The sequence below is a fragment of the Brassica napus genome, chromosome A8, assembly GCF_020379485.1.
Source record: "Brassica napus cultivar Da-Ae chromosome A8, Da-Ae, whole genome shotgun sequence".
NCBI lineage: Eukaryota > Viridiplantae > Streptophyta > Magnoliopsida > Brassicales > Brassicaceae > Brassica > Brassica napus.
Window position 1 is genome coordinate 18,539,829 of NC_063441.1, and position 20,775 is coordinate 18,560,603.

The 20,775-nt window shown below is 32.8% G+C and overlaps 4 protein-coding genes across 4 annotated transcripts; 2 read left to right on the forward strand and 2 right to left on the reverse strand.

Moving 5' to 3' along the window:
- Positions 1-65: 65 nt before the first annotated feature.
- LOC106360121 (probable E3 ubiquitin-protein ligase XERICO) lies at positions 66-1,109 on the forward strand. The gene has a single exon (XM_013799716.3). The coding sequence runs from the start codon at positions 506-508 to the stop codon at positions 911-913; it is 408 nt and encodes a 135-aa protein (XP_013655170.1). The 5' UTR covers positions 66-505; the 3' UTR covers positions 914-1,109.
- A 648-nt stretch (positions 1,110-1,757) lies between these two features.
- LOC106360120 lies at positions 1,758-2,340 on the reverse strand. The gene has a single exon (XM_013799715.3). The coding sequence runs from the start codon at positions 2,253-2,255 to the stop codon at positions 1,995-1,997; it is 261 nt and encodes an 86-aa protein (XP_013655169.1). The 5' UTR covers positions 2,256-2,340; the 3' UTR covers positions 1,758-1,994.
- Positions 2,341-5,167: 2,827 nt separating this feature from the next.
- LOC106360118 (ethylene-responsive transcription factor ESR2-like) lies at positions 5,168-20,082 on the reverse strand. Its single transcript, XM_013799714.3, has 2 exons — positions 19,982-20,082; positions 5,168-6,873 (listed from the first exon to the last, which is right to left on the reverse strand). The coding sequence occupies exons 1-2, from the start codon at positions 20,028-20,030 to the stop codon at positions 5,960-5,962; spliced, it is 963 nt and encodes a 320-aa protein (XP_013655168.2). The 5' UTR covers positions 20,031-20,082; the 3' UTR covers positions 5,168-5,959.
- On the forward strand, positions 19,579-20,640 carry BNAA08G19180D. Its single transcript, XM_022690223.2, has one exon. The coding sequence runs from the start codon at positions 20,306-20,308 to the stop codon at positions 20,525-20,527; it is 222 nt and encodes a 73-aa protein (XP_022545944.1). The 5' UTR covers positions 19,579-20,305; the 3' UTR covers positions 20,528-20,640.
- The last annotated feature ends 135 nt before the right edge of the window (positions 20,641-20,775 follow it).

Consider the following 20,775-nt stretch of genomic DNA (forward strand, 5'->3'; position numbering starts at 1 on the left):
ATTCTTAAGTGTGTAATAGGCTGATACCTTACATAGTTACATGGATCAAGAGAATGCCATTTTTGTTGGAGCCACGAGCTTACGTAACAACCCGTGAGATTTGAGTTTCCACGTGTCAGCTGTGAGTTCACCTCGGGAGAACAATGAGCTCTCCACAGCGCACCACCTGGATGGCTGTTCACAACACGTGTCAGAGAAACAGTAACCACAGAAACACAACAGAGAGACACATTTTCGATTTATTTCGTTACAAAAGACGAATATCAAGTCACCACCACAATCATTGAGAGGTGATGAGTCTTTAACCTCAACCTCTCTCGTGGTTACACGTGGTTAGACCACCGCTAGTTAAAAAAAAATCGCCCACCGGAATATGAGTGGCGGCTAATCCTTCCTCTCTCTCTCTATTTCTTCTCTCCCTTTGGAAGATTTTCAAACTCTCAAACTTTTAACTCACGCTTCACAATCTCTGTGTAAACGATACGACAATAAGAAAATACAAGACATGGGCCTTTCGCAATTTCCGACAGCGTCAGAAGGAGTACTACCACTTCTGGTAATGAACACGGTTGTTTCAGTTACTCTGTTAAAGAACATGGTGATGTCCGTTTTCCGAATTGTCGGATCCGATACTGAAGACTCCATGGAGATAGAGGAGCGTGAAGAGGATTGTGTTAGGAGGAGAAGAAGAATCTCGATAACGCAGTTCAAGTCTCTGTGTGAGAACAGAGGAGGAGAAGAAGATGAAGAAGAAGAGGAAGGTGTTGAGTGTTGTGTGTGTCTTTGTGGGTTTAAAGAGGAAGAGGAAGTGAGTGAACTGGTTTCTTGCAAGCATTTCTTCCACAGAGCTTGTCTAGACAACTGGTTTGGTAATAATCACACAACATGTCCTCTTTGCAGATCCATTCTCTAGTGGTGGTGGAACTATCTTGTTTAACACTTTCCATTTTTATTTTGCTTTTGTTATGAAAACACCAACATTCTGTATCCTCTGTTTTGTCTCTTTTTCTGCTATGTCCTATGTTTTTTTTACCCGTTTGGTGTTTTATGTTTTCCCCCTTTTTGGTAATGAAAAAGGGGTTTTTTCATAATAATAAAGGACTTGAATTGCTGTGTTTTAAGCTCTTCTGTTTACATTTTAGATGAAACTATATGCATGAAATTTTATATCTTGTATTTGTTAATTAATGCGATAATCATGTAGGGTTTGAGCGTAGGCTAAGGAAACAATGGCTTTGCATCTAGAATACATTTATTTGAAATTTGGAGATTATTAGGGTTTTCTCCATTAAGAGGTTGATTGTTTGTGGTTTTTGAAACAATTTTTGGTTTTTTTTTCTCTAAAAACTATTTTTTTACAAATCAAGTTTCTTAGAAAATAGATTCCCTAATGATTTTGAATCTAGAAACGTTTGACCCCTTCCTGGGATAATGATTTTACAAATGAATATGGATTTTGATAAAGCCATGAATCGAACGAACACTCATCCAAATAATAAAACTAGGTAAAGTTGGATTAATGACACTTCTATCGCTCAAATATTTCAAATTGATATTTAAATCAAAGAAAATTAAAAATTAATTAATTTGTAATACTTAAAAAGTCATTTATAATATGGTCGATGTTATTGTCTTAGAATTTCTAATTTGACTTTTGTCTTTTCGTATTATTTCTAGTTATTAGTATTGTTCAATTATTTAAATACCTATTAAAATTTTAAAATGTAAATACTATAAATTGAAAGTACTCAAGAAAATTACCAATTATAGTTTTAAATTTTTATTTCCATGCACCCTTTTAGATAAAGGAAACAAACGACATCAATTTTCTTACAAAAAGTAACCACAGTAAGAAACCAGAAGATAGTGACAAGAAAAAAGGAAGAAGACAGAGCACAATACATCGATATAATTCAATAATATATATATAAAATATGGTATATGTCCTTATTGTTTTGTTTTTTAATTATTCATCCCCAATGGACTAGACGGCTCTAGATGCTCTTAGCCGTCGTCCACTTACAGAACTTCCTATGCTCAAACTTGATGAATTCATCTGCTTCCTTGTCAACATCCACTTGTTTTGTAGCCTCTCTCCTACTCATTCTCTCGCTCTGAGTCCTCCTCATATCCTCATACTCCAAGACATGGATCGGTTCTTCAGCTGCAAAGGAAACTCGAAACTCCTTCACCGAGTCGCGGTGATGACGAGGATGATGATGAGATTTGTGGTTAGAGGAGTTTCCAAGTGTCATTCTTCTTCAAATGAAAACCCTCTTTAGCTCTTTTTTTTTTCTGTTCTTGAATATGATTTTGTTAGTGATACCTTTGAAACTATAGGAAGTATCCTTATATAAGGGATGTAATGTGGTACATGAAGAAAACATAAAAAGATGAGGGTGAATCGTATTCCCCTTTTTATTATGTATTTGCGAGAAAATATAGCAATATAATATTGAAGGATTTGGCCGATTTAAATTATTCGACGCACATGTCTACAAATATGGTATAATGATAGTCTAATAGATAAGGATCTAATACGATATAGGGTTAAGAGATAATTAGCTTCAACAATAAGCAAGTTTATTGATTCGAGAACATTTTACAATACATACCACATTATTGGGACCCTTGAGACGTGGGCCAACGGGTTATAAGGTTCAAAGCCTCAAAGGTATATGCCATGAGTATGAAAGGAACGGTAAATGGTAGACAAGGTAGTTACTGTTGGTTATTCGTCCTAGTTTGATCGAATTAGATGCCTTAATAATGCGCAATTTTGAGTGGAGAACGTAAGAAAAACGTGGTCCTATATAAAGATTTGTATTTGTTGCGTGGTCAAAAAGAGATGCAGCTTCTTTTTTTTTGCAAACCAGGTTGATCCGGCCCATCGCTGGTTTGACTTTGCACCATGAAACAAGCCCAAGCGGCTTAGAAAGAGGATGTGAGGGTCCAACTTGTAATCGTTTTTACAGTTATTTTCTCGAATAATCTAAACTATGCCGAAGCCCAACTAATCCGGAGTTGGAGTAGCTCAGTGGTTAGAAATGTACCATGTCAGATATTCAGAAGTGAAGTTGACATTTAACTGCTCTAAGCAATGTAACGTCTTGCATTCATCCAGTCAACTACACCCGGCTATCAGCATTAAGTTCGTTTTTACAGTTGTCCTTTGTAGTCTCATGATAGACACCAATTTTATACATACTGCCCTTTGAAGCACTTTAAAGGCCAATATCTTAAGGAGCCGAATTTATTAATACCTAGAAAAAAATATATGTTTTTGACAAAATTTAAACATCTGAAATATTGAACCAATATTGATAAGTGAACAAATTATCAATAAATATATGTATCAGACATTCGAAGATAGTGAGTTTAAATGTTTTTTTTCTAACATCTAGTGAGTTTAAATGTTTTACACACTCTTAAGTAATACATAAAGCCAATAAATACAAGACACAGAGGAGAAATGAAAAATAGAAATGTTACTATCCGGCTGGCCATCCAAATGGAGAAAATTTGTAGGGATCCGATTTCAAACACCGGCGGTTGAGAATCGACTAATTTAACCTGTTTTGGTGTCCGGTCCAAGAAGATTATAGGCCTACGTCAAGAAAAAGTTCGTTGGTCAACAACAAAAATGAAACGCAACCTTGTTTGGTTACTACTCACTAGCTAGCAAAAAGATCCATGATACTCGAAAGAACAAAAAACACTTAAGCGAACCTACTATTCCAGCGACTACTTAGCCGGTTCATCCCCGGTGCTAGAAGCACCCGGCTTAGCCATAGAATCTTGAAGTACGTTTGTTGCCTCAACGCTCTTGGTACGTTGTAGGGAAGGAGTTCGGTGTAGCCTGCACCTAAATGAGCCCGGGTGAGTGGTCGGTGAACAAAGGCAATTGGTCTTAGTGATGCTGGTCTGACGAGATAGCCCGCCAGTGCTTGCTGCTGCAGTACTCTCCATGGTAGCTTCGATCTCGGTTTTGTCGTTCATAATTTCAATATGAAAGGTAAGAGGATTCGAGATGAATAAAGAGTTATCCTTCTTTGTGTTTATATGGTCAATTTTAGATTTGAATAAGCTATAACTTCCTTTTCTGTTTTGTCATCACGAGAATGATGATGCATTCCATTAAGGACCAACTATATCCTTCAACTTGTCATAATGCTTCAACTACTCCTATTCCCACAAGCCACGTCAGTCCTTTTCTTGTGTTTAATGGATGATGATCATCCATGATTATTACTCCCATCAATTATCTAGTATACACTTTCTTACTCTTTCTTAGGTTCAGTTTAAAAGTATATATTAACTTGTACAAAAGGAATTTGTATAGTGGCCTCTTTTATGTGCAATCCAAAATTTTAATTTTATACGACTACAATGCAATGCACTGAATATAAATGGGGTAAGATATAAGTTAATAGCCGGCCAAAAAGGGGTAGTCTAAAAAATAACAATTATTAATAAAATAATTATCGTAACAACTGATGCATTTTTTATACCAAAAATACTGACGTATTTTTTAAAACCAAAAGACAACCTATGGCAGATGCCTTCAGCTTAAGAGTGCTTCGTGATGTTCATTCACTCTGTGTTTTTCATTTGATTCTATATGTTCTCGATTTATACCCCATTTGGGAAATATAGATGTAATTACTTAGAATGCAGCTCTTTGTGCATTCCTAAATTCGCTATTACAGGCTGAGTAATTCTATTCTTCCTGTTTAATGAAGCTTTTGCATTGTTCGAGCTCGAATTAATTTGAAATTACCAAAGTTAAAAAGATCTTGGATACTGTTTGTATATTTTATTACTCTTTTCGTTTCTGAATAAATGTCATTTTGATACTGTTTGTAAGTATAATTTGTATAAAAATTATAAAGTGACATTTTTTGTGTAATAAAAAAAATGTTAGAATGAAAATTATTATTAAATAGAAAGAAATATTGATTTTGACTAATTATAGACCTTCTTTAATTAATAACAAATTTGATAACAATAATAAAATTAAACATCAAAGTTCTCACAACTATCAAAGTTCTAATTATTTCCTTATTCTCAGTAAAAGAGTTTTCTTAAACCTTAAAAGAATGGATTATCTTCTCCTTTTTTTTTTAATGAATGTTAAATTTATTCACCTCAAAACCTTTTTACAATAAATGGATTCTCTTCTCCACCTTTGAAGTAGATTTCCTAACCCAAATATGACTAGAAAAATTCTCCGTTGTATTAGCTTGATATTTTCCTCGGTACCATGCAATTAAGCACATCAAAACTTAGTTTTAAAGTATGGTTGTGCCAAATACATACATATTTTCAAAAATAATAATAATAATAATACATATTTTCATATCTGAATACCTGAATTATTGTGACTAATACCTGAATTACCTAAAGAAAACACAAGTATTCAGACAATTATCCTTTTCAGATTTAAAATATGTACTTCCGACTTGACGATATAGTAAACATCAAAATATGTGCTTCCTATGATTTGAGAGGGTGAGAGAAAAGATGAAAAAAGCAAGAAGACAAAGGCTGTCTTTATGAATTCTGAAGTCAACTTATTAGACAATAGTATCTAATTTCTAGAGATCTCCTTTTGTCCTTTTGGTGTTGTCTTTTTCCCCATACGTTTTACTTGCTCTTCGTAACTTTGCTCATACTCGACATATGTCCATATGCATATACCATCAATTAGTTGTTCTCATACACTACTGTACCCCAATAAGCATACTCAGATAAAATTTCTTACTTTTATTTTTAAAGATAAATATATTTTTTGGTAAAATTTAAAGATAAATATTGTCCTTGCAAAAACAATCTATCATGGGCGATAAACTGATCATACAACTAGACAGAAACAAAGGACACATGACTTTTGAGCTAGTTACCCATAACCTCATTTCTCATAACCTTAAAGAAACGTAAGAAGAGCAACAATAATGGTCTAATAATCATGAAAGCAATACTGATAAAACATTCCGCCATTTCCATTCTGATGCATCTTAGCTGCATCAAACCCACTCGCATGATCGGCCCAAGCCAACTCTCCATGATACTTCACCTGATTGAATCCGTTCCCTTCCACATCGATGTGATTTGGTACACCAAGATCTGTCTGAAAACCGTTCTCTAGCATTGTCGGGAAAACACCAACAAACGGTTGGTTGGTCTTAGGAGGGGTTGAAGTTTGTTGAGAGATAGGTTTTGGCAAGAAGCCTTGAACAACTTCTTGAAGAAGACCAGACCCAGCTGGTTCTGGTTCGAGGATTGATATCATGTTGTCGCTGTCGATGGTACTTGACCTCTTCGCTTTAGGCGAATGATCTTCGGAGACATCGTTAACGTTAGTGAAGGACTCGTTAAGGAGGCCGCTTACGTTAGAAAGATTGTAATGTGGGTAAGCGAAAGGAGAAAGAGGCTGAGAGTTTAAAACGTCGCGAAGAAGGAACATGTTCATCGGAGGAGGCGAGAGAAGACGGTGGTGGTAAGAGTCAAATGGGTAGACGAAGTTGGTTCGAGCTTTAAGACCACGCATGGCTCGAGCGGCGCAGTCGTATGCGCAAGCTGCTTCCTCGGCTGTGTCAAACGTTCCGAGCCATCGTCTCTCCTTCGACATCGGATCGCGTATTTCAGCAGCGTAACGACCCCATGGCCTACGCCTCACGCCTCGGTACCTTATCGTTGTGCCACCGGAAGCGCCGCCGGCGGCGCCAGGGGCAGATTTTGCGATGGTTACACCTCCGGGTGAGCCAGGAGCGGTGGAGGAAGTTCTTGACGGCTTTCTCTTAAGAGAATGGTTGTTGGTTTCTCTGTGCTCAGCACCTTCAAGTCTCATGATTGCCTCTTCCATGATTTGACCTAAGGAAGTTTCTTTTTGTAAGCAAAGAAAGTATTTGTTTTGTTCTGTGGGTTATCTTAGGGTTTTGAGTACCTGAATGTGATGATGGTAGATGATATTTATAGATAGAGATAAAAAGAACTACACTGTTCATTTTAAATTTTTAAATAAAAGAGACTTGCGTCTTTTTTTACTTCTGATCACTCTATCAGTGATGTAGAATGCAAAAGTAGGTTTAGTTAAAGACGCTCATGTTCTACGTTCGGACTTGTGTCTTTATTTTTCTACGGACTTGCATAAAATTGGAATAATATGTAACATGTCTTTTTGATAAGTAACAATAACGTAGTTAATATATTCTCCTTTTAGCTTCGTTATTGTCAGGAGTATAAAGGTGTCTCGATCATGTTATTTATATCATTTCGATTTATTCTTTTGTTTTTAGTGTAAGACATGGATCTTTCAGAAAACTTTATTGAAAACAACTGAAACTAAACTAATATAGAGTGAAAACTGAATTATCGTTTCAAAATGTTCCCCGTTCTAACTAATTTGAAACACGCAAAAGTTGTTTTGACTAGTTATGTTTTGAAGTTTTAACTACTATATATAGGCTCCGACTGGTGACATATAGTATTGAGTTCGAGTTGCAGTATATATTGTAATTTGATGTAACTTGCAGTAAAAATTATGTGGTAAAAACTGTAAATTTATGTGGTAAGTTTGCAGTAGAAACAAAAGTTATCATTTTATTAAAATTGATGACTGGTAACATTTTTGATGTATAAGTTGCAGTATAGTTTTTTTTTTTTTGACGTCAAACGGCTATTCTATTACTCAAGCTTGAGGTGGTCTGGGTAACCAGACCGGAATAGAACAACCAACAAAATGTAACTTCCTATGGAAGGATCTAGCAGTCTTGGCTAAAAAATCTGAAAAATGATTGCGCGCTCGTGGAACATGAATGATGTTGAAATCCGGAAAGCAAATCAGCAGCGTCTCTATCCTTTCCAATTCTGTCGCAAAGCTGGGCCATGCATGAGGATCCTTTATCATTGCTATCAGCTCCTTACAGTCTGTCCCAAAGTTCTGGCACGTTGAGTGTTGCAGCATATTCTCCATTGCCCATCGCAGAGCCTCTACCTCCGAATGCAAAGGTGATTCTCGTCGATTGAGATTTCTTGTCCCCAACAGTTGAATGTTTCCTCCATTGTCCAACCAGGCCCATCCACATCCAGTATACTGAGCGGAGGCTGTCCAAGATCCATCTAGCAAGCAAATGTTCCCCAAGCTTATGACTTGGGTCTCCGCTGAAATGACTTCTTGTACCATAGGTTGTACCACTTCATTCGCATTAAACCATGCCTGACATTCACTCTCTGCATGTCGGACTGTCTCCAAAGGATCTCTATCTATTCCTCTGAAAAGTTTGTCATTCCTAGCCTTCCAAATGTACCAAATTATCCAGGGATAAAGATCCTTGCCCTGTTCCGGCTCGATAATGTTGTTTTTTCTCCAGAATAGGTAATCCATATTTGCGTAAATGCTTGATACAGGAAATAGGCCAGGACTTGACGGGGTAGATGCTAAGGTCCAGACCTGTAGAGCCGGTGGACACTCAAAAATAGCATGGGTTACAGATTCTTCTAGCTCTCCACATCGTGGGCAGTAGTTGTCACATCTCATATTGCGTCTCGCTAGATTCCTCGTTACTGCAACATGGCCAGATAGCAGCTGCCATATAAGATGACATATCTTCGTAGGTGCTTTAACCTTCCAAGCAAAGGCTTGAAGCTCTGTGATACAAATAATTAAAAACATATACATAATGAATATTTATTAAAAACAAAAAATACATAAGCTTATTCTAAAATAAATAATAAATAAGAATATATTTTTACTTTTAATATGTGAAATAATTTTGACAAGAAATAAGTTGTAATTTGTACGTATTATTTTCTAAAGAGTTATAACTCTAATAAAATTATTTCACCTATTAAAATTTAAAAATATTATTATTTATTTTTTATTTTAAAAGTAAAAATATTATCATTTAATATTATTTTCTAGTTACATTTTGTTTTATAATTTTAAAACAATAATTTATAATAAAAATGATAAACATAAGATACTTTTAAATTTGTGGGTTTAAAACCATAAATAAAATTTTCAAATTTACAAACAAAATAGCATACAAACGTAACTTAATTATTTACACTAATATATGAAATTATTTGTTTTCAGTTTCCTAAAGATGTTGCTAACTTTGTGGGTATAAAACCATAAATTAAAGAGAAACTACTAACGTAACTCAAATTTGACAGTTGTAGTTGATTTTTTTAATTGTCGTTAGTTTCTTTTTTTTAAATAGAAAAATTTATTAAAATGCTAACCCAACTTCTAAAACATGGATTTTTCCTTGATGTTGCATTAAGTTTTGAGGTATCAAAATTACAAAGGGTGTAAGTCAAAATCTTAACTCAAAGATACTACATGTTAACTCAAACTTTAAATCAGAAAATGAAACTTAATGTATGATTGGTAACATTTTTGAGTTGCTAATGATTTAGACCTCTAACTCAAACTAAATTAATGATACCACATGTTACCAATCAAAGCCATAGTCTAAAAGCGGAAAATATGATTTTTGCACTCAAACATCTCTAACTAATTTTCAAAAAAAAAAAAAAAAAAACATCTCTAACTAAACATTAAAAAGCACATTATTGTAATGCTGAAACTTATATTAATTTATTGCTGAAATTACCCTAACTTTATCGCTAAAGTGGTGTTATGGTAATAACAATAAATCAAATTAGTTAAAATGATTTTTTTGACAGTAGTTTGTAGCTGGGAAAGGAAATTATGATGTTGTGAGTTGAAAGGAGAGGGATTGAGAATCGTGAAATAATGTCTCTGAATTAATAACACTGGCGGCGCTCAGAAATTGTTCCTTCTACGTGGGGTTATGTTTTGTGTGTTCTTTTTACGAGATTATGGCAGATTTGCTTATTTGGGGTTTTGCTCTCTGTATTTATTTGTAAGCCTCACGTGGATTTGTCTCAACTAGGGCTCTTTCTTCATGGTGTGTACTGTGTAGCCTCTTTAGGGGCTTCCTACTGTTGCTTGATTGTAACTAATGACCTCTCGCGTTTAATTACGGAAATTAATGTCCACTAATTTCATATATTTGTGCTAAAATTCATATCGTTAATAGACTAAAAAAATGTTAAGATTTATCCTAAATCTCTTTCACCGTCTTGATTAATGTCGATAGAGTATCTTGAACCGATGAAGTGATATCATGCACGTCGCTACCGTCCGAACCCAAATGTTTGTGCCAAATGGTTTCGCCAGGATCTAGAACCCTCTATTTTACTGGGAGAGCATAGTAGTATATTGATAAATTATGTAACAAAAAAAACATAATAAGATACTATGGTAAAAGAGTTGTGCGTACAAGCTAGAATTGGAATGTTGATCACATAATATGGTAAACTTAGCATACTTTTTTAAAATCGAAGCATGCATGAACGCCCTTTTTGGAAGGCCAGACTATATACTACATAAAAACAAAAATATTTTGCTCGATAAGAGTTGATCTAATTAAGGTGCAACTGAAAACCATTTATAAGAACATACAGAATATGAATATATAGAACGAAGATGAATGGAATAGTAGCAATCAGAAAAATAAAATGAATAAAGCAGAAATTAAGTGTTTCGTTATTTCTTCTACCTTTACGTTGCAGAATCTTTTTAGAAAATAACTATTTCCTCCCATTTTTTAACAAAAATTTTCTGAATGTTTTCTAGATAATTTTATCATAACTGGAACCTTTTCCATGTGGGATCAAATGAAATGATTCCTTCCACATATTCTTAAATGGAAGGATTTATTTATTTTTGTTTCACTTAATATGTGGAATTGTTTTAAAGTGTATTTTATGAAATTGTATGGAATGATGCATTCTAAATAATTTTATCCCAGCATCCATAACTTTCTTAAGTTAATAATTTGGATCAAAAATAATAATAATTTTTTTAAAGATTAAATTTGAGCTTGACGGAAGCGTAACTGTCCATAGTAGCGGATACTAGTTTGCTTTACATTAAGATCAAATTAAATTATAAATTAGATCAGAGTTGAAATATTGCTTGAACCAGAAGAGAAAAAAGATAGAAGGCAAAAATGAAGCGGCAAAGCTAGGGAAGTAGGTTACATGCAACGGTACGACATTAAAGTTGGTACCAGAATTGTCTCCTCTCTCCTAAACGCGTGGGTTTTTCTCTGCGCTATGCCTCACTTCTCTATGACTATTATTGTGCATGTGTTTGACTTTTCTTATTTGCACGCACGAACGTATCATGTTATATAGATCGCCAAAAAATATAAAACCCAATCTACGACGTTATATATATGGTTCTCAACTCAACTACACAAACTAGGGCATGTACTCTTTTTCTATTTTTCTGGGGTCAAAACTAGCCCACGTTACATATCTACGATATTCAACTAAAACCCAATCTACGACGTTATATATATGGTTCTCAACTCAACTACACAAACTAGGGCATGTACTCTTTTTCTATTTTTCTGGGGTCAAAACTAGCCCACGTTACATATCTACGCTATTCAACTAAAATAACGCATGTCAAGTTACACTAACAAAAGCCTCCGTTCAAAAAAAGTTACAATAACAAAAAACCATATAAATACTGAAATACAATGTAACACGCACTAGCAGTTAAAAAAAATGTTGCAATTTTTTTCTGTCAAAACAAATGTAACCAACTAACCACGACGAAAACCGTTGCATTGGTAAAATTAAAAATCAGGGCCGGGACATGAAGTATAAATTTATCAACTGGGAGTTGCCCCCTCCACGCTACGAAAGTCCCAAATTTATCAATTCTGAGATGATCAAGTGAACTTGTTTGTGATCGTGTTTTGATCGATCTTGATTACATTGCATCAATTACAATTTACATGTTATGACTTATGCCACATTATTATATATATGATTATTCCGATTATATATACCCTATAAAGTTTATAAGTACGTTAGTTTGCATGAAAGATATGAATATCAAAAGCAAAGATTTGGGTAGATATCCTGGTTCCCTTTTAAACATACACCAGGTCTGAATTCTAACCTACACGTATAACAATCCACGCACGTACGTACGATTCATCACTCGCTTTCACGTGATCCCTCATCTCTTTTAACATGTTTACATCTATTATCTACTATATAGTAATTATTATTGTGGTGGAACTGAAACTCATAATTAAGGAAACAGTTCATGTGCCAATAAGTTTTCAAATAAGCTCCATAATTTCCCTTTTACACTATTGAGCATTGGTTCATTGGTTGATTATCAATTTGTTTTATTTTGGTGACCGTTTCCGGTTGTACTATAAGTAGAGATGTCAAATGGGCGGGTTTGGGTGTGTCCGAATGGGCTTCAGTTTTTTGTTGGACATTTCTGGTCGAAGCCCAAATAGAACCATGTCCAAATGAGACCATAACCAAATAAGACTATAATTTGTTGGGCTGTCCATGGGTCCCATAATCCAATTAACGTAAACAACATAATTTCAGTTTTAAAAATTCAATGATTCAAGTTTCAATTTTAAAGATGTCATATCAGACTTAAATTTCAATTTTAAAAATAAGTTCATCTAAACAGCAAAATGGGTCACTCTCATGAAGAATTTCCCTTATTCGTGAGTCGTGAGTCTCGTGACTTTGGATTGAGCTCTTGCGGAAGCAGTCACGACCAACTTGTTATGAACACAAATCACCGATCTATCAAAGTATCTAATACGTATCCAATGATACGAATCAATAGCTTATAATAATGAAAACACATAACACAAATCACACATAAACAGTTCGAAGATGACGAAATCAAACCTTTAGTTGACGAAATCAGAAGACAGCAAAGAAGAATCGAAGCAATCAAAGAAGAATCGAAGCAATCCGAGAAGAAACGAAGCAATCAGAGAAGAAACGAAGCAATCAGAAAAGAAATCGCATAAGAATCACCGAAATCGCAGAAGAACGAAGACGGTGCAGAAGAAAGTGTTTTCCCCTAATTTTCTGAACTCTAGACATTTAAGCTTATTGGACCATCCATTGTCTAACTGGTTAAGCCCAACTTTGTCCATGGATGTAGTTGGGTTCGCCCATTTGGACAAAAATTATTTATGGTTCACTATGGGCCTGTCCATTTCGGACCATATCTATTTGGACACGGACCACCCATTTATAACCCGCCCATTTGACATTACTAACTATAAGTCTATAAATAATATGCAAGCCTTTAGAAAGGTAAAAAAATTGACTGTTGAACTGAGAGTTACTTCATGTCTCTCCTGAACAAATTGTCCCCTATGTGTTAATAAAGCTACCTTACTAATAAGTAACTAGGTTAAGACCCGCGCCTTGCGCGGGATGAATATTATATATATAAATATATAAATTATTTTATATATAATATGTTTATAACATATTATGAAATAATAAATATATATTGAATAATTAAAATGTCATTATCTACTACTTATATAATTAAATTGGTGCGAACATATAAATAAATTTTATAAATCAAAAAAATATTTTTTTCTATTTGATATGATATATAATTAAATTAAAATGATAGTAACATATATATGGTATATTTTAATATTAATATTTATTAGATGATGTTTTTTTCTCATATTATTTTTTATCATTTTTATCTGTTATAGCAAAAACCCTAAATTAGTGATAACAAAATTTTCACTGTGGGATTAATGGTTTAAGTAATTTTAAAATTTTAAGTTATCAATATTTTTTCAAATTTTTTATCAAAAAAAATGTTCAAAGTAAATTTCAAAATTAAAATATTTATGTATTTTTATATGGCATATAGTTTAATTTAAAATGATTTATATCTTTTATTTTTGATACTTATTAAATGAGACTTTCAACTTATATTATTTTTTAATTATTTGTATCATGTCATAACAAAAGTTTTAAATCATAGATCTAAAAATTTGAATTTGAAATTTTTAACAGTTTTAGTAATTTATACTCGTTTTTAAAAATTCAAAATATAATATATAAATAATTGTTTTAATTTTTATTATATGGTTACTATGATTGTTTAATTTATTTTAATAGCTTAAAATTAAACAAATATAATTATAATACACAGTTATTTTTATCAAATCTTTATTATTCAAAATCATTAATTGTCATATATACTTTAGCCACATTAGGTAATTCCGTAATCTTATTTAAGGAAATAATGAAGCACATTAATGATGTATTTATTGTGGTTTAATAAAAAGTTTATTATATATTTAGATGGACCAACATATTTCTCTAAGGATTCTAAAAATCATTCTAGTGATGACACGTGGCTACAAAAAAATGTTGCAATGCTTCTCAAATAATATATAGGGGATAACTTTATGCCTAGATACACACATTTGGAATTTACTTTTTGTCGTCATTTGTAAATATTTTTAGTATTAACTTTATTTTTTGTCAGAGTAATTCTCCTGCAGCGAGAGCAACTAACTTGTACATTTGTATATACATGTACACATTTCCTATCTGTAAAAAAAAAGTTACACGTTTCCCTTAGCAATTCGGATGTCCAAAAATTGACACCCAGTCCTGGTATGTTTGTTAAGATGTCAAAAATATTGTTTAAATTTAGAGAAAATAAATAGTGAACTTTTTATTATACAATTGTGAAATTATTACGTGACAGTCAAAATCACAAGAAAAAATGTACTCGTTCCCCTTAGCAATTCGGTTGTCCAAATATTGACACCCAGTCCTGGTATGTTTGTTAAGATGTCAAAAAAATATTGTTTAAATTTTTAAAAAATAAATAGTGAACTTTTTATAAAATTGTGAAAAATTATTAAGTGACAGTCAAAATCACGTCCAAAAGCTTGGCTAGACTATAGATTACATCAACAAAATAGAAATAAAAATGTTTTTTTTTTCTTGTCTTGGTCTAGAATGCTTACAATAGTTTGTAATTGTATCATGCAGAAAAATTAGTCCAACGGGCATCGCTATTATACTTTTTCGAGCGACTAAGCGACTCGTATGAGAAAAATTTGCGTTGTAGCATACGTATAAAACGTGATTCTGTTTTGAATTTTATAAAAATCCCTAGTTCTACAACTAAATGGTGTACAGTTATGGTACTTTTTCGACATCGTTACATTTGTGGTACTAAATTATAAGTATCCTAGTTTATTTCATCGTTATGTCACATCAAATTTTTATTTGTTTAATTTTTTACAAAAAAAAAACTCAGGGAACGTGCCATAAAAATAAGTATCCACCAAAATAAAAAAAAGAGAAGTGGCCGTAAGTTTTCTCTCTCCTTCTGCTCTGTTCTCTCTTAGCTATTTTATACAGAGGAAGGTATGAGAGAAAACTCAGATCAGTGGTTTACGGTGATTGCGTCCATAGTTTGGACCTCTTCCAGCGTCGCACCTTCCTTACGATGGTCGGCTGGCTTTGGCTCCGGTTTGTTCGCGTTTTCTTTGACGGAGCTTCCGGCTTTTGGCTCCGGCGATACATCAGACACTCCGGTGATCGCTGGCTTTGATTTCCACAATGGCCGTTTGTTCATCGGTGGTGTTGTTGGATTATCTCCGGATTTCATCCGGATTATGTTAGATCTACGCTTCCTTGATCTTCATCGTTTCGATTGACTTCCGATCTTGACATGCGATTGTTTCTTCCTCTCCTTTGTGAGGGCCGTGACATTTTCAAGTGAATCGATGTTTGAAGGTTGGTTTGTGTTCAATTGAAGCTTTATTGAGACAAAGATTATCGAGATTTTATTTTCTAAAGTCGTCCGACGGTTTCTTCTCATGCGACATCCTGTTCCGGTGGATTGCCGGTGAGCTGCTCCGGCGACGTCTTTCATGCCGTGAAGTTTGGTGGAGTTTCATTCATCGGGCACGTGTCTCCAACGCTATCAGAATGACGCGTAGAGTGCTCGAGTTGACTCACCTCTTCCTCTTGGGTTTCTTTTGTTTTGTGTGAACGGTTGGGCTGGAGGCCCATGTGTTGGTTGCTCCTTTGTTTGCCTATCTTTGGGCTTTTTTTGTTTCGTTTGGGTTTTTACCTTTTATAATTCTAATAGATGGAAAAAAAAAAAAAGTATCCCACCAAAATAAATAAAAAGATATAAAAACAGTTGGAACTCTTCTATAGAAGATATTAAAAACAATATAATGATAATTTTAAATAATGGAGCTGCTCGTATGCATGTCTGTAAATTTTGGAGTCCGCATCTGTTCTTGTATGAAACACACAAATATAGTTTTTTTAGTTTACCGGTCTAAATGAATCGTCGGTTATAGATGGAAACTGATTAGACTACCGTAAATTGAATGGCTACGACTTTCGACATCGGGAAAAACGAAGATCTAATAAGAAAGAACACGTAAATCTAGTGGCCTTTTTAGATAATCAAATCTGAGTTTGATTGAAAGAATGGGTCCCAAGTGAATAGAAGAAGCGTGGGATCATTCTGAACTCTGAAGATATAAGATTTTTCTTGTTTTGATTTGATGCTCTGTCATTTTTCGGTCGTCAAAAAATTCATTTAAAATTTAACGTTCTGAAACGGTTGATGCGGTTTTATTTTCTAATGGTAATTTAGTTTGAACTGTTCTCAACTCGGATTCTGAAGATGATTTCAATATATATATATATATATGTTTTAATGTTTATATACTATTTTTTTCAAAAATTAACAAATATGTATGAGAACAAAAAGGAGGGTATTCTCTCTTTTATATAAGCAGCCAAAAAAGTCATGGTAAATGACTTCTTATAAGATTTACATTCAATTTACTTTTGTAATTCTATACTATATAGTATTTATATTGAAAATTGTTTTCAAAAGGTATAATAAACTCAAAAGTTCAGAATAATTCAAGTAACATGGTTGTATAAAATGTGAACTAGTTACTCTGTTTGCAGTGTCGTGAAAAGGGTTTTAGGGGCCTAAGGCGAATTTTAAAAATAAATTTATATATAATTATAAGAAAAATAATTTTCTAATACGATATATCACATTCGCCAAATATATAAGTTTAACACTTACAAGAATAAGTTTAATACGTAAATATCTACACCATTTAGTTGTAGAACTAGGGATTCTTATAAAATTCAAAACAGAAATTGAGTTATTCGATTCTCGTGGAAAGTGTTTTTAGAAATAAGTTTAAGCAGCACAGTGTTTGGTTGTTTCATGAATCCTAAGGATGGAGTTAGTTTTATTAAAAATGTATTATTTTCTCATTTATGTTTTTATAATTTTATTATGTTTACTTGATATCTAACATAAAAAAATCAGAAGTGATTAGAGAGCCCATAGTTAGAGCATCTCCAATAGAACACAAAAATGTCATATATATTTCACACTAAAATAGAGTAACTCTATTATAGAGTCCGCGTCCGTCGGATCCGTGGATTTAATATCCGGATCCGGATTCGTGGTTTTCGGATATCCGGATTTCGGATATTCGTCTCGATATTCTATTATCCGCAGATATCCGGATCCAGATCCGAATAAAAATGTAGTATTTTTTTAATATAATACATAAATTAAATATTTATAAATATATCTATATATGTCTGTAATATTGTAAAAACTAAAATATAATATTATAAGATTAATTCATGTATAAATATTAATATATCAAATATAAATATTAATAAAAATTAAAAATTTAATGTATTTTAAAAATACGGATCCGGATATCCGGACCTAAAAATTAAGATATCCAGATCCGGATTCGGTTTGCATGGATCCAAGATTTTACTATCCGGATTCGGATCCGGGCACCCCAGATGTCCTATTTTCAGAGCGGATCCGGAGCGGATCTTGAATCGAATTCGGATCTCGGATAATAAGTCTCATGCCTAGTCTTATGTCCTATATTTAGAGTGTTAGGACTTATGGTTTTGCTAACCATTCAAAAAAAAAAAAGAAGCAAATTATCTGTTTTTCTTTAATCAAAGAAATCACATTAATTATAATCCCTTAAGAAAGCCAATGCTAGCCTTATAATAGAAAGTCTTCTACTTCCTCCGTTCCCGAAAGTAAGATGTTTTATATTTTTTATTTGTTTCACAAAGATATTTTTTTTATATGTTTAAGATACTTTTTTATACTTTTAAGAAGCATTAAATGAAAATATTTGAATTGATTAAATTTCATTGGTTAAAAGTTATTGGAAAGTGTATAATAAAGTTAACATCGATAAATATTTAAATAATTAACATATAGAGGTATAATATTACAACATTAAATTATATCTATTTAATTTATACTATCTATAAATCCAATGGATCATCTATTGTTTAAATCCAATTATTGATAGCCCAATAAAAATATTAGTTAGGCCCAAAATTTAAATGATAAGATTATAATTAAATACTAGATTTTGACCCGCACGTCCGTGCGGATGTATTTTTTAAAATAATATGATGCTATTTGCTTTTTATGTCACTATTTAAGGTTGGGCAAAAAACTCGAATTCGAAGAATCGAACCAATCTCAATCCGAATAAGTAGTACTAAATCCGAACCGGAATAGATTAAATATCTGAATTATTCAAAATGTTGGTATTTGAAGAATTGAAACCTAATCCGATCCGAACCGAATTAATTTGGGTATCCAAAATAGATTTATATACTTATATATATTAATTTATTTTAGATTTAATATATATAAAAACATCCAAAATATATATGATACTTTTAAGTTCGCATAAATGCTTGAAAAATATATACAAATAATTAAACGTAAATATCTTAAATAGTTAAAAAATACTCAAAACTCCAAAAAATACTTAAATAATTATTAATTCTCTATCCAAATATTTAAACCAAACCTATTTAAATTGGTTATCCAAATCAGAACCAAATCCTCAAAGATCTGAACTGAACACGAAATCCCAAAAAGATCCGAAAACGAATTCGAACGCCCATCCCTAATCACTATTATATACTATATGTGTTATCATAGATTACAAAATATGTGTTATCATATAATTAATCGTATTTTATACGTACCATCAAATAAGTTTTCTTATAATTAATAATATTTTATACGTACAATCATATAAATAATCAAATATATTATATTTTAAAATTTAATGTGAAATATAAAAACTATAATTTAAGTTGGTGTTTGAAATTGGGCTTTGTATTGTATTTTTATTATATATATTGAAAACATTTTTATAATAGTTATTGGAAAATATGTTAGTAAAAATCAAATTTTAAATATATGTAAATTTTTGAATGAATTTTGATATAAATTAATTTTAAATTATTATTTTGATTTGAATATATATATCAAGTAACATAGATCTATTACTTTTTAATATGATGTAATGGACTTTCAATTTTTTTTAGTAGCATAAGCCCATTATTTTTTTAGTAGCATAAGCCCATTATTATTTTTTTCTAACTTACTGCTATCCATGTTTCCAAACACTACTATTTTTTTAATTACTATTCATATTACCAAACAATCCTAATGTGTACTTCAACTTTAATAATATAGATAACATGACTTTTTAGGAATGTGTCTATTAAATCCATTTTTAAAAAAAAAATCACACATAAATCAAAGTTGTGACTGTTGTTTTAATATATAAGATGTTACAAAATCTGGATTCTAGTGTATGTGATATATTCAGAGAGTTATGACTTATGGTTTTGCTAACCATTCAGAAAAGAAAGTAACCAATTTATCTGTTTTCTTTTGGTGCTAAATCAAAGAAATCAAATTAGAATCCCATGAGAAGCCCATTCTAGTATTCTCTAAACAAGTCCATGCTAGTCTTCACTCGTCAAACAAAAGCAAACTTTTTTTTCAAACAAAAGCAAACTTTTTTTTCAAACAAAAGCAATTTCTAATGAGTAGTTTCAATTAAGTCTCTTTCAACTTCAAGCAACTCTTCTCAATTAAATTTGTTTAGCTTCTAAACTTTTGAGCGCCACAGAAAGAAGGTCAGAATCTTGAAGAATCTCTCGGTCTTGGGTTTAAAGAAAGAAGCAGAAATTGGGAAATACGTACCAGTTATCATCACTAATCGAGACGTGTCCTGCCTTTGAAGCTGACACATTAACACAACTCACCCAACACCGGACCCTCTTTTCATGCTGTTTACAAGGAAGAATGATACGTCTCTTCTTTATTACATTACAACACACAAAGAGATAGAGATGTGTAATAGACTATTTTGGCGTTGCTCACCAACCTAATTTCCCTTCATCAACAACTCGTGTCGTCCTTTTTTGTTCAAGATACTATTATAAACACGCCTCCCGCGTGAAACTAAAAAGCAAACATCATAAAAACATACAAACATAATTCTTCTGGCCTCACTGCCGATTTGTGATGGAGAAGAAGCAGGCCATTCATGGAGATGATGGGCATGATTGTGTTCCTCCTATCCATAGCCAAGTCGTTAAGATCAAGAAAGAGTTTGAGAAGATACAACACCCGTCGCTAAGGCAGCCTGAGATGCCAAGAGTGCTTCGAGAGATCACGTTTCCACGGCGGTCCCGTTCTCCGCTCGGGTTAGGAGAAAGAGAGAGACCCATCCCCGTTGGAAGCTGATAACAAAGAGATATAAAGAGAGCGGGGATAGGTTATCTTCTTGTGTATTATGGTTTCTCTTTTGTTTTGCAATGTAAATATATTTGGTTAATGTGATGAGTCTCTTTTCAATATCCTGAAACAACAAATCTTTTGTTTATCTTCTGATCTATCTTGCCTCATGTGTTCTAATCTTTGAGGGGTAAACTAACTAGTTCATAGAGAAATCTAGATCGCTAGATGTTTTCAAAATGAGACAAATGGGGTCA